At 43.5% G+C, this 13,792-nt stretch overlaps 1 protein-coding gene across 4 annotated transcripts in view; it reads right to left on the bottom strand.

Moving 5' to 3' along the window:
• The window catches only part of PAPLN (papilin, proteoglycan like sulfated glycoprotein), a 1,044,076-nt gene that overhangs the window by 374,469 nt on the left and 655,815 nt on the right, over positions 1-13,792 (bottom strand). For all 4 annotated transcript variants that reach the window (XM_069638639.1, XM_069638640.1, XM_069638642.1 and 1 more), the window contains exons 7-9: positions 9,486-9,609; positions 6,525-6,605; positions 913-1,085 (exon numbers count right to left, since the gene is read on the bottom strand). In XM_069638639.1, the coding sequence (XP_069494740.1) occupies positions 913-1,085; positions 6,525-6,605; positions 9,486-9,609 (378 nt within the window). The remainder of the gene's footprint in view (positions 1-912; positions 1,086-6,524; positions 6,606-9,485; positions 9,610-13,792) is intronic.

Here is a 13,792-nt window from a genome sequence, read left to right as displayed (position 1 = left end):
GCAGGGGCTCTACGCAATGGTGATCCACAATGTAACCTCTACAAGTGTCTTTCCTGATCTGCTGAGCAATGTGCCAGCCATTATCCATTGGTTCATTAGCCTGGATCATGTACTCATCAGATGGTGAGCTAAACTCCCAAACTCCCAGCTAAGACATTGATGTTTCAAGAGTTGTTCCTGGTGCAATTGGACTGGGCATATTATCTGACGAGCAAACCACCCTTGCAAAAGCAGATGCAAAGAAGATTCAACAAAATTATACAAATAGATGCTTTTGTTTCGACATACATTGAATGAATAAAAACCACCAATGCAGAATGGTGGAAAGAGACATTATCTGGGATTGAGGGATTAAAAGAGCAAATGGCAAATTGACATTCCCACCAGATTGCCGGTTACTGACCAACATTATCCCAAAAATGTTTTCCATCAATTAAAATGAATGACAGCAGAGTACATCAGACAGCCACTGTAATGAAGCTCATTTATTGTGCAGTGGTATTGACTTTTCTCTAACTCTACCAGGACTGACTTTTCAACCTAGAAAATATGGTTCACATCTATGAGAAAAGTGACATGCAATATATTTCAGTAGATGTTATTTAAATGTTGTATTAGTCATTGTAAAAAAACAGGATTGCATTAAACAGTTGGTTGTTGTCCGATGCACTAATACTCACACGCCACACAAATTCTCTTCCTCCATTTTATCACGCCCCTATTTGTACTACAGAATACTGTTTTGGTGCGGTGCAATTTTTGTTTAGCACCCTGCAAAAGGGAATTTCAATAGACTAGAGGTTGGACTTGGAGTAAGATCTCTTCAAATAGAACCAGAATGGAAATAAGTTAACAATGCAGATGCAAATGTGAAGGGAGACACAAAGATGCAATTATTAGGAAGACTCTCACCTCAATGGCCAAGGGTTCCGTCGTGGGGCCCCTCGCATGCAACAGCTCCGGAGCCAGGTCTCCTTCAGAACCTCGATAGTAATGAAAAACTGTACTTGCAATGTATAGAGCTCGGCCAAATTCTATCGTCCAGTGTCCGTTCAGGTAATACTCCCCTCTGACGTTTTTGATGGCTGTAAACAAATCAGACAACTAGTGAAACAGGCTAAGTTACAAGCTGGCTAAAGAACCCTTGAGCTCTGAAGAGATGCTTAAGTTATGATCCTGTTACGTAGCAAATGTAATGAATTTTGATGTACCTAAAGCAATAGTACTGCCTAGGTATACAGATGTACATCACCATAATCCATTATAAAATAATTAAGTATCATAAATTATAATACTTAATGATATGCTCAGTAAAGTTGCATTTCATTTGCTATGTATATGAGTGGAGATTTTACTTTTTTTGAGTTACTATTTTGCATTTTTACTTAAGAAAGCCAAGGCTTCTAATGGAAATTTTGCACTTCAGAATAACACTGCAGCTGGAACAATCCCTTTGCAGAGAGCTTCACATAGGGCTGGATGGAAGGTTGAAGGAGGAAATGGAAAAAAACAATGAACAGAACACAGAACTGCCTTGCCCTTTAAGTGGGCTGGGCAGGAGAGAAAGGTCTACAAGAAAACGGTTGAAGAGAGGGGAGGGGGGCAAAGGAGGAGAGACAGTGAATTGATCATTATCGTGGGCTTAGGCTGCGTGCCTGGATCAACCTAGGCACCCACGGGGCTGTGAGGGGCTGTTGGCCCGCCCTTGGCTCAGGCCAGACCAGAAAGGCCCATCCTTATAGGCCGCAAAATGCATGCAAGGTGCGGTCCTGGGCGAAGATCCACCCAGTCCATGCTGCGCGCCCCCTGACAGCCGTGCCTTGGCCAGCTGAGGAGGGCCCTGAACATCAGTCCTCCCACACTGCATACACCAGGGTGGACCAGGAGGTGAAGTTGGAGGAAGCCACAGAAATAAGCCACCCGCTCTGGTGGAGCAGTGAAGATAAGCTCTGGGCTGTCGGACCTGCCAAGATGAAGAAAAGTCCTGGGCTGCCCGCGCCCTAGTCGTCTGAGTGAAGATGTGGGCTCTGGCATGCCGGCAGGAGCCCTAACAAGTGCGTGGCCTGCGCCCCCCTGCATCACTCCAACGTCAAGGAGTGGGGGCTGCAAGGCTGAAACCAGCGCTGCGGGTACTACGGTTGATGATAGCAGGGTACCCAGAGTAACAGGGACACTGCCTGAGGAAAAAATGGTGCCGGGGCTGTGGCGTTGATCGAGGGAGGGAGGCCCCTAGTGCACAGGACCGCCCTGAAGATAACAGCAGGCCATATGGCCAAGGAGGTGATCATGGGCAGACACCAGGGCATGGAGCCGCCCAGAAGACAGAGTGTGTGAGTACATGGGGCTGATGGGCGGGGACATCATAGAAGATCAGTCAGGGTGGGGAACAGCCCCTATTTTATCCAGAGCCGACTTCAAACACCAATAGACAGCACTATAGGTACTGGAAAGGGGTAGCGGCTGTCTGCAGCAGTCAACCCTATGTAATATGTTCTATTTGTCATTGCATGTTTAAATGTATAAATATAATAAAGTTATATTTATATCTATGCAGGATGGTAGTTGTATAGATTATAAGTATAGATTTGTATAGCCATGTATATATAGTGCAGGTAGGGGGATTAGCATGGAGTACGGTTTAGATAAAGGGGAGGAGATAGAGAAAGAAGGTGTACCCACGCATAAGGCAGGTAGGAGAAGTTGTGGCCTGCCAGAGGCTGCCTAAGGGGTGGGACCACCCACCAATGCCATCCTCTGCCCCCCCCCCTCACAGTGGGGGGTGCCAGGTGGTCTGTTCCATCAGGTCCACCCTATGGGTCCCCTCTGACTCCTCTAGAGACAGATGGGCTGATGGGGCTGACCCCTATAGAAATAATTCACACCAGGTGAACTATAAAGTGGTGGAAATGTTGATAAGAAAGTTTGTGTTTTTGTAAATAAAGAGGGGTCCCAGTTGGATCCCAAATCAATCCACGTTGGTGCCTGTGTCCAAGTGGAGTAAGGTAAGGACTCAGGGTGTAGCACATCTCCTGTTAACAGCAATTATATTTGCAGGTGTAGAGCCCCTCAATGAGGAAGGCATCCACGACCATTGCCTGTCGACCGCCGTAACGTGTACATGTGCGGGACCCCCAATGTATTCAATGGGTCCATCCATCAATTGGGGATAGTTCACACAAGTAGGCAGACCCTAGCGTGGAAATAACCAGAATAGTGCTTAGTGGTGCATTAATTTATTTCTGGCAGATCTTTTGGCCTTATTTACTACACATATTTTATATTCAATTGGATTATTGTGAACAAATAAAGTTGCAAACAGAATAATTACCAAATGATGAAATAATGTGGTTATGTTACTCATGTAGATGAAGTTATGTCAAACAATTCCGTTTCCAACGTAATCGTTTGGACTTTTAATTGATTACTTGGTTTTGGCAAACAGATCTCCTTATCTTCTGTTTTGATGATGTAGACCAATCTCTTTTTTCGCTGCTTTCCCTCTTAAGTCTTCTCAATACTTTGAGTCCCCCATTGGGCTTCTCTCCTTTTACTTCCTATTTTTCAGTGGTTCTGTCCCCTGAACTTAGTTGTTTGATTACTCATTTCATTTATTTGTTTGAAGATGAAGCAAGTTTTATTTCACGTGTTGACCCCTATATTGATACGGTGGCAAAATAAACATTAATTGGTGAAACTGATTTTGAACTTTCAGTACGCCACCTTTTTATGCATGTACACAGTTCATTGGGAGCTTGATGTCCTTTTGGGATCCTTACCAAACGGGATATATTTGATAGCCGTACACATAGAAGTAATTGTCCTTTTGTCCGAATTTACAAAGTTCAGTGGTGAATTTGTATAGGTTTATTGTAGAGCCTGTCGCTGTCCAGCTAGCTTCAGCAGTAAGGGTGGTTGCTTCCTGCAGGGACCATTCCTGGCCTGGCATAGGGGAGGCGCACACTCTTGGCTTGGACCAGGGCTGGAAAACAGGAGCTACACGGTGTGCAGTCTTTATAACGAAAATCTATGTAGAATACACATATAACAACAAAATTCTTATAACGAAAAGCATAACAAAATGTATGTGGGAGTGGGGTAAAGGATTAAATCTTGTGGGCAAACGGTTGGGGTGGGTTTTTAGGGGTGGGAAAAAAAAGATAAAAGAAAATTTGGTATGTTTTGTCGTTATAATATTTTCATTATATGTGCATCCGTTATAAAATTAGTCGTTATAAAGACATGTAACCGAGTTACACACATCTAGGTGATAGACATGTCCACGAGCAGGGCATTATTTGAGTCGCAATGATCAGTGAGTAACAACATCTTCTGACAGAGAGCAGACAGACAGTCTGGCAGGGAGGCGATAGGGGAAGATTAAGTTGGACAAAAAAAAGAGACAAAGGTTCTTTTTGAGGAAGTTGCTAAGCACAGGGATGAAATAGGAGGGGGCAAGGGAATGAGTGAGGCGTATGCGCTGGGCCGTGCAGGGGCGAAAACGGAATCCCAATGAGAGATTTGAATCAATAAAACCATATGAAGGTGCTATTTCCCCTGCCTGCTACTCATGAGCATAAGCACCAAATAATACAAAAACTGGAGTGTCGTTCTCGTTTTGCCAGCTCGGAATGGGATGCTGGTTAAAAACACAGCGACCAACAATAAAGACGCATGTCCCTTTGAGCTATTTGTGAAAATTCACAGGAGGTCACAATTGCTGCTTACCAAGGCAGCATTGTCAGTGTCAAGATTTATTTTTTCAAAGGAATTTTTTACTATCCAGAATGAAACAAATATCAAATCACATTTTGATAATAAATAAATGGATAAAAAATCAGGCCTTACATTAATCAATGTGCATAAGGTAATGAACTCTGATGGCTCAAATGTTAGACATACATAATTGTAGATGTTTTTCATATTTAGAACCGTAATTTTCAGTCATTGGCTTCAATGCTTTCTTTCTTTTTCCTTTCTTCTTGTTCTTCTCCTCCCCCCCACACCCCCTCATACACCTCTATTCTTTCTCTTCTATTTGTTATTCAGAATGTGTTCATGATGTATTACTTAATATTTTCTGACTTTGGTTGACTGTGTGCATATTTAATAGATTAACGCTATATTATGTTTTTATTTGTTATTATGAAAAATAACATTTTTGAATTCAAGAACCGTGAGTCAGAAAGGAACAACTTGTAAGAGACAGTAAGGATACAAAGGGGAATGGTGACATCTCGGGCCCAAAAACTCTTAGCACAGGCACGTTAGTGGGTTTGCATTTTATTGCTACGGAAGTTCTGAAACGAAGTCAAATTCACTCACATGTCTTCACCTCCACTTCTGTTTGGATGGAGATTGACTCCATATATGCTGGTCCAAAGACCTCACCAAGCCAAGTTGATTACTCAAGGGCTTTGTATGTTTGTCTATTTTCTAAGACTGTGCCTGTTTGCAAATGTGGCCTCCCATTTCTGAAAGTAGCATGGAGTCCAAACCACGCTTCCCAGTGCCCTCAAAAGGACACCCCTCTACAAAGTGAAAAGAGATCTTCATATCAACAAGAATGATATAGAGGGTATCCATTCTTAAGTGCACATTTAACATTAGTGAGTAAAGGTGGAACTTCTGATAAATGTATCTGATGCCCACACGTAAACCCACATTAAAATGGCACATTATGTATTTCTCGCTCCAATCTGAGATGGCAATGAAAAAGGAGGAGAAAGAGAAGAATATCTGGGTGTAACTGGCAAAGAGGAGGTAGGAGAGGCCAAATGAGAACCCATGGAGGAGGTATATATAGTGAAGATTAGTTGACCCTGGACTGATTGTTGGGGGATGTTCATGCGGAGGAGTCTGGGGAGGAGGTGTTGGTGTTGTAGGTGATGGCAAAGAAACTATCTGATTGATATGACGCCTGACGCCACCCAGTTGATTATGGCCTCCTTGAAGTCTAGGGAGGACAGAGTTTGGAGGATGGAAGGATGATCCATTGCATCGAAGACGAGTGAGATCAAGTGGAATGAGGGACTGGGAGATGCTGGACTAGTGAGCAGTGATAAGAAAGTTGAAAACACGGGTGAAATGTGATTCTGTGCAGTGTATCCTGCAAAGCCCAGATTGGAGGGGATTGCATAGTGTTTCAATTCAAGCTAGTTGACAAGGTGGTTAAAGGCAACTCGCTTGGGAATTTTAGACTGCTGTGACAGAAGAGAGTCAGGTCTGTATAAACAAGGATTGTTAGGTTCAGCAGTCATTTTTTTCAAGGTGGGTATGACAGTGGATATCTTCTAGTAGGATGGGAAGATTCCATTTGATAGAGAGCTATTAAAGAGGGCGGTACAGTGGGAGCAGGTGGTAGGAGCAAGCTCTTTGATCATTTGGGGTGCAAAGGGATCCACAGGTGTATACAGTTGTGAGCTCTTCCGGCTAGGCCTGTTCTGTGTATTGCTATACTGGAGAAAGGCAGAAAACAATGACACAGACGATGCAGTGCAATTTATTTTTAAAAAGGTAAATTTTACCTAGAAAATTCCTCGTTGGACTGACTTCCTTAATATGGATGTTTGTGGCGCCCACTGGGATGATGAAGATCTGATTGTACCCTGCAGGAGACATACATTGTGGAAAGACCATCAAAGAAAGAGCCAAGAACCAGTCAAAGGCATTACACAAAATAGTTGCTGAGCATGCCAGGTTCCCCATGGTCATTAAGGTTGCATCAAGGTCTTGTAGAAACAAAACATAAAACTTTGACTACAGTCAAAAACACTGCAAAGTAGCAAATGGAAAGCAAGCCCGGCTATCATGCCAACGGACCAGAGAGCAGGGAGCGAGACACAGAAGGAAGCGAGTAGTAGAAATTGAAGGAGCCTTACCAGTGTAGCGCTAGAGAAAGCAGCAACTTAATGAAAAGATTTAAGGAAGACAGTGTATAAACCCCAAGTAAACCAAGGAACCTGTAAAAAGATGAGGATAGATAAAGATGTGGAAAAGGAACAGAGCGCCTATTTCTTTTACAGCAGAAATCGAAAAAGATTATAACATATTAGAAATAATAACCTGTGGGTGAAGTTGCCTTTTAGACACTCACAAAGGTCAGAGCTGTTCAGTACTAGGAGAGGGGAATTAATAGAACTCCTTTCATTGAAATGTAATGGCCCCTTAGGGTCCAGCTGCCTGCTGCAGACAGGGGAGTGTCTGGGATGCAGGTGTTAAACTCCTGACGTAGGCACACGTTAATTGTGTTGTATCCAGATGTAGACAATGTGGGTGCAATCTGGTAGGTGAGGCTTTTGAATGAGAATCGGTAGGAATCTTGGACTAAAGCAGGAATCGAGGATGCGAGGATGCTACTGGGGACGCCTTTGTGTTGGGGCTACTCTTTATATGTGACTACGTGAGGTGACACCAACTGTTGTGTACATTTCACTTGGCAGGAATAATAGAGAGAAGAACACCCATACAACAGTAAATGAGAACACAAAGGCTGCATCTCCGTCCCGCCATCTGCTGAAGATCAGCCATCTTTGTTGGCAACCTATGCGGATCGTCCAGGGAAAAGACAGGTCTCCAAAGCGCTTCTTCTTTGGTAGAAATAGGCATTGATTTACAAAAAGCTGCAGTGTGTTAATTAGCTAAAGAAAACAATTTTCTGGAAGGTTACTACCAAAACAAACACCAAAATGTAGCTTCCACCCCTCAAAGTACTAGTTTGAGAAACAATCACCTCTGGCTCGCTTGTCACATATTCTCTCTGAAACAGTCTGGGGGTTCTGACAAATCTTTCTTTTAAAGCATCTCGGATTATCACCGGAATGCATTTAGGAATCTTAGAATGATGGCGAGAATATATCAACATGTAACTCCTCTTTAAATCTCAATTAATGAAAATATGAATATACGCTAGTCTTAGATCCCACCTAAATCAGAGTTACCCCAGTTTGAGCACTTTTGTGACCTAAGGGCATGTCTGGAGCCTTGCTAGAGCCAGAGGACCACATACACAGAACATCTCTACTACCTGTAGAAGTTCCACTACAACTCCACTGGTTCCATGGTTACATCAGGTCAGTTTCTACACTGCAATTCCTCAAGCCTCCTACACCTGTCTCCCACATCTACTCTGTGAATGGAGGACTATTTTGATGCTGGAATGAAGAGGTAAAAGGAATTATAGATTAACATGAGCAGAACAATGGGCCACTTCCCATGGAGAGTATGTGAAATGGGTGTGAAATGAAAATCGGCACATGCTAGACGCTTCCAGAAGAAGCGGACCAACCCATGATATGCTATTAAACATGTGCGTCACACACAGCAATTATTGTGCTACTTTGCAAGTGCTACCATTAGATGGCCCTATCATCTGATACAGGTGCCCCCAACCTGTTTTCTATTTCTTCACTGACCTAATCAAATTCACTAATAGGTTGGTCAATTCAGGTTTAGCAGAGATCCGTAATCTGCCGTTACTACAGCACATGTCTGGTTAAAGATGCTAACATTCTTAGTGAGGAAGCAGTTACCACAACTCATAAGTAGTTCAGACTTAATATGCCTATGCATTTCGGAAAATGATTTCCTTCTTCAGAGCAAGTCTGATAAATTACAGGTAAGTAACATTTGCAAATTAGTATCATCATAATATTGAGCAAAAAGAAAACAGAACACACATCATTGTCATAAAAATAAAATATAACACATACCAATCAGTCGAAATTTCCAAGGGTGATATATCAAAGGAGAAAATGGAAAAATGAAAAAAGCACAATGAGTGGATTATCCGCGTATAGATTGTGTGAGCAGAGAGAAATATGTATATACTGTGTTTACCTTGATGGTGTGGCAAGTAATTCAGGAAAAAGAAACGTTTGTTGTTGGTTTTCTGAAATGCATACGCATATTAAGTCTGAACTACTTATGAGTTGTGGCAACTGCTTCCTCACTAAGAATGTATTAGTGATAGCCCAATTTTGAGTTTCTATGGATAAATCATTACTTTTGTTAAAACAACAACGGACTCTTTTATTTGGAACAAGTGTACTACTTTTGATAGTTGATTGAACTTTCTTCAACTTTAAATAATTCCTTGCCCACGTTGGGTAAAACGGAGAGCGGCTGTGTGACCAAGTATTTTTACTCAGTCTCCAGCTTTTTATGTAATTTTGAGTCAGGATGTCTCCAGACTTATCACAGCCAGCTACTTTTGAACATAATTGTGAACTAGACGTATTGTCACCACTTTCACATTAACTATTATTTTTATAATATTTTTACCTCGTGGTGCCCACTCACTTCTCTTTTTGCTCTTAAGATCAAGTCCATGTTCTGGATGGCCCCAAGGCACAAGCGGTGAGCATTATATGTAAGAAGACTCTCAGTATACACAGGGGTTAGTTGATTCTGCACTGTTCCATCAAGATGTTGTGGTGTCTCCACCAACTCGGAGACATACAAAAAACAGATACAGAATATAAACTTACCTTTGGAAAGGACAGCAGTGTCAAAGGTTCCCTTAACTTCGTAACAGCGGCTTCCGTCCCCTCCACATTCCAAGCACTTGTCCTCTTTCTTTGACGAATCCAGCATGCTGTCACATCCTACAGTCTGTTAGGCGACCAATGGGTGCAACAGGGAGCAGGTGAGAAAGGAGAACACAGGGAAAATATCATACAACGAGAGTGTTTCAAAATGTGATTGGGCAAACAGAAAAAAATAGAAGTGGTCTAGGAGGTGTTGAAATAGGACAGCCGAGAGTGAAAGTTGGATAAGTGTTGCTTGCATTTTATCTTGACAAATACCATATAAAATGTCACATACACCACCCCATCCCGACTAGCCTTCCAGATGTGAGTGCAACTGTGCCTCAGACTATTTCTCTATACCACCCAGCTCCCATTGTATGCCTTTGAAAGCTATGAGGCTGCAGTGGAGCATTAACGAGTGCTTCACCCCGGGGGCCATCTTCTGCTGATCAGCACACAGTTCTGCTAATTAGAACACAGACTCAAAGTAAGAAATTCTGTAGTATAAAGTTAGACTGACTTCTTATTCCCAAACTTCATTCCAAACATGCATAACAAAACAGTGGTATATTATTATGCTTGGGCATAGCAATGCCTCACAGGACTTGCAAGTAGGGGAAATGCATCCTGGTATGGTACCTGCAGAGTACTGCAGCCTGAGGTATTGGGTGAAGGGCATGCCATTCCTCCAGGCCCCAGGAACAGCGCCAGGTGGACTATACTTCAGTCATCTCAGGCTAGCAATCCCACCAGAAGTACTGGCCCCAGGACATGGCCACAGGCCAGCTGCAGCAGACACTGCAGCCACGGTGACTATGCCCAGGGACTAGCTGAAGGCCATTCCCGGTGGGCACTTTACGTAGAGACATTGAGGCCCGGGCATGGCCACAGGTAGTTCAGATAAGGCTACCTGCTTAAAGTATATAATTAAATAAAATGTATTAAAACAAAAAGCTAGTTGAAGAAAGGTGTGGTTCTCTTTTATGGTTCTACAGTAATCTGGGTTAACAAGATGGAAATGTGAGGTCATGTGTGATCTCATGAGCAGTGCATAGCCCTGAAGCAAGTTTTGGTTGCATTTTTAAACCTAACTACCAAATGTCAGTCTTTAACGTTTTGCATTATAAACAACCAAACGTCCTTTAAACTGAAGTCTTTTTCTGAATTTAGAAGGTTTTCTATTAGCGCAGGTTACTATATAATCCTGCTGGAGAGAACAACTGCCCTTGACCAACGTTTATATATTGAAAGAAATCATATTTTTTGGAAGTTGGGCATCGACTATAGCTTTTGGTGGGCACCGACCAACACCACAGAAGTGGTTGGGAGAGAGTGTACAATTTGAAGGCAATAGACATAACTACATAACTATAGTATATGGAGGCAGCAAAAACAAAACCAGGGTACACTTACGGCTTGTAATCGCACCCGTGTTGCACACATAACAAAGCCAGTGATGTGGAGTTCTAGCTGGTAAAGAACCCATTAAGGGACCCCAGAGCACAGTGGACCCTCCAAGTGAGAGGTTGAGGGATTTCCTGATGTTTTGGACTACAAGATGCAGAGGCAATTGCTACAACTCCCTCAGCCGCAGCCAGTTTAATCAAAGGCGAGGGATCATGGGAGTCGTAGTCCAAAACATCTGGAGGGATGCAAGTTGTAGACCTTGTGTTAGAGAGGCAGATGAGTCGATGGTGAAGGGTTAACTCTGAGAGAGTAAATGTTGTATTAAGGGAAATAGTTCCAAGATGTAAGCTGAGGAAAGTGAAAGACAGCGATAGTGATATTAATATTGAATAGTATTTACCACTCAGGCACCAACACAATGGGCCTCATTATAAGCCTGATGGTCTGGAAATAAGAGTGCCGGTAGCAGCGTACCAGTACCCTATCCGGACCGCCAGACTCCAAGTATGCCTGCAGGGGCTGTTGCTCCTGGCAGGTCTGACCTGCCGGCGGCACTGGCCCCTGCAGGCACGGTTTTCACGGAAGCACCAGCACCGTTAGCAATGGTGCTTCCGAGTTCCCATTCCCGTGGAGTTCTTTTGGACTCCACGAGAATGGGTACTTACACTTTCCGCTGCCTGACATCCTGGTCTGCCGGGACTTGTAATGTCCCGGTGGCACCGAGCAGAGCGTTGTTACAAGTTCGGCGGACGCCCGCCAAACTCGTAATGACGCCAAATGATTCTTGTTTTGTTGATCGTGGAGATCGTGGAAAGATTAAGGGCTTAGTATGTGCACTCAGCTCTCTGCAGCAGGTGCTTACCACCTGAGCCATTTTACTTACGCCACATGGCAAGGGTGTTTAAAGGCTGACAGTCAATAAGCAGGGTAATGCACTCTGAGGACAAGCAGAACCCCCATTGTAGATTCCATGAGGAACAGCCTCTCCGTAAACCTAGATGGACCATTGTTTCAGGACCATTAAACGTAGTAGTGGGAACTCAGTCTTGGATGAAAGATGTGCACACATTTGAAATCGCTGGCTATGGCGCTGAATTAGGGCAGGAGTGGATGTGGCCAGGTTACAGTAGAAGTCCTGGGTGGACTATAAATGGGATGGGAGAGTCTCCTAGGGCTGCCAGTCTGGCATTGGTGGTTGTTGCAGGCAGGTGAGAAGACCACCGTGGTAAAGCCCGGGGAAGGGCAGTTTCTTCAAACCTGAAAAGTAGCAGTTGAAGACCTTTTCAAAAAGAGACAGCAAGAAATTTGAAAGTTGGTAATTACTTGTGATTTATTTTAGTACTTTCAAACAGTGTGCCCTATCTGCGTGGCACAGCAGAGCGATTTACCACTACCATTAAAAGAACAGAACAGGAGCATCTCCAGCATGAGGTGCCCTGCATGAAACAGATGGTGTGTGGGGTGTGGTTAAAACCAGATTCCAAATACCTGGTTGCCCTGGGGACATGTGACATGTAATTGTGGCAATACTAAACAGCGTCCTGTCCAGAAGTTTCATGAATTTGTATTTCACACGCATTTACAATGAACAAGGCGATCACAGAAAGTGTCCAGAATTAAATTCTTGTTAGTCAAGTGCAGCTGTGTGGATTATAATCCACGCCTGCAGATTCCAAAGCCACTGACCCAGCCACTACTCCAGGTCTTCTAGTATTTTATTATGTACCAGTGGGCAATGGTCGTAATTCACAAAAAAATCTAAGGACAGGAGCAAGACCTGGTTGCCACAATGTGTGCCTACAGCCGCGCGCACATATGTATGAGGAGTCAGAACTTGCTCATGCCGAGCAGTGCGCAATCAAAAAGTAATTTGTATTTATTGAAGAACTGGGTGTCATTTCAAACAAAATGTACAAAGTAGGCAATCCCAGAGAGTGATGACAGCGTCACAGCCCTAGAATAAGGTGACTTCAAGTAAGAGCATTGTTCGATGTGCATATACCAGCTGCTGAAGGGGTAACAGTGGGAACATAGACCAGGGACTGGGTGACATAAAAGTTTGTGACCCTTGAAGCTGAGGCCAGTATTTACAAATCATATAGATTGGTCCAGAGGGCAGAATGAAGATGGGGTGGGTTGGGCGATTCGTTTGGAAAGGTGGGTGGGGTTTTGGGCTCCTCACATCTGTGGTTGATGACAATCTTTTTATAAGGCATAATGAAAATACAGAAATGGTGCATGCAGTGGAAACAGTGCTGCTAAACTCCGGGGGAAGAGAAACACGTTCAGAAAATAGTGATGTAATAAAAACTAGCACATTGGCACCAGTTCCAACTCTAACTTAGACCAGGCAGTAACAGGGGGCAGTGGGGTGGCGAGGGTATAAAGGAGGCAGTTGTTCGTTTCTTTTTTGTGAATGAGCATGCTCTGCCTAGTCCTGACTCCAAATATAGGTCCTGCCCTCATTTGCATAGTCTCTTCTTAGCCACGCCCACTTTATAATTACCAATCAGCGGCTTTCTTTATTGGTTTATTTTGAAGTTTTATAAATCACCAACATTTTGGTACAACTGCTCGAGAGCACAGGGAAAGATCCAGTTATTATCAGACCACACTGCAGGGTACACTCTTGGACAGAAAATAAATGACTGCATAAACAATTACAGAAATTGCAAAAGAAAGTACAGGTGCACTGAAAAGGGAAGAGGTCGGAAGATGAGAGAATAAGTGATTAGCGGAGGTCCATCTCCCACAGAGCCACGTGGCTGCATCTGCGGATCCTACGCACAAGTTGCCCACTTGACACTTTTGTGAATTACATGCTGCTTGCATGTACACACCCTGTGTCTTTTTTAGGA

The sequence above is a fragment of the Ambystoma mexicanum genome, chromosome 14, assembly GCF_040938575.1.
Source record: "Ambystoma mexicanum isolate Mex_15411 chromosome 14, UKY_AmexF1_1, whole genome shotgun sequence".
NCBI classification, from domain to species: Eukaryota; Metazoa; Chordata; class Amphibia; order Caudata; family Ambystomatidae; genus Ambystoma; species Ambystoma mexicanum.
This window is presented reverse-complemented; position numbering and strand designations above follow the sequence as displayed.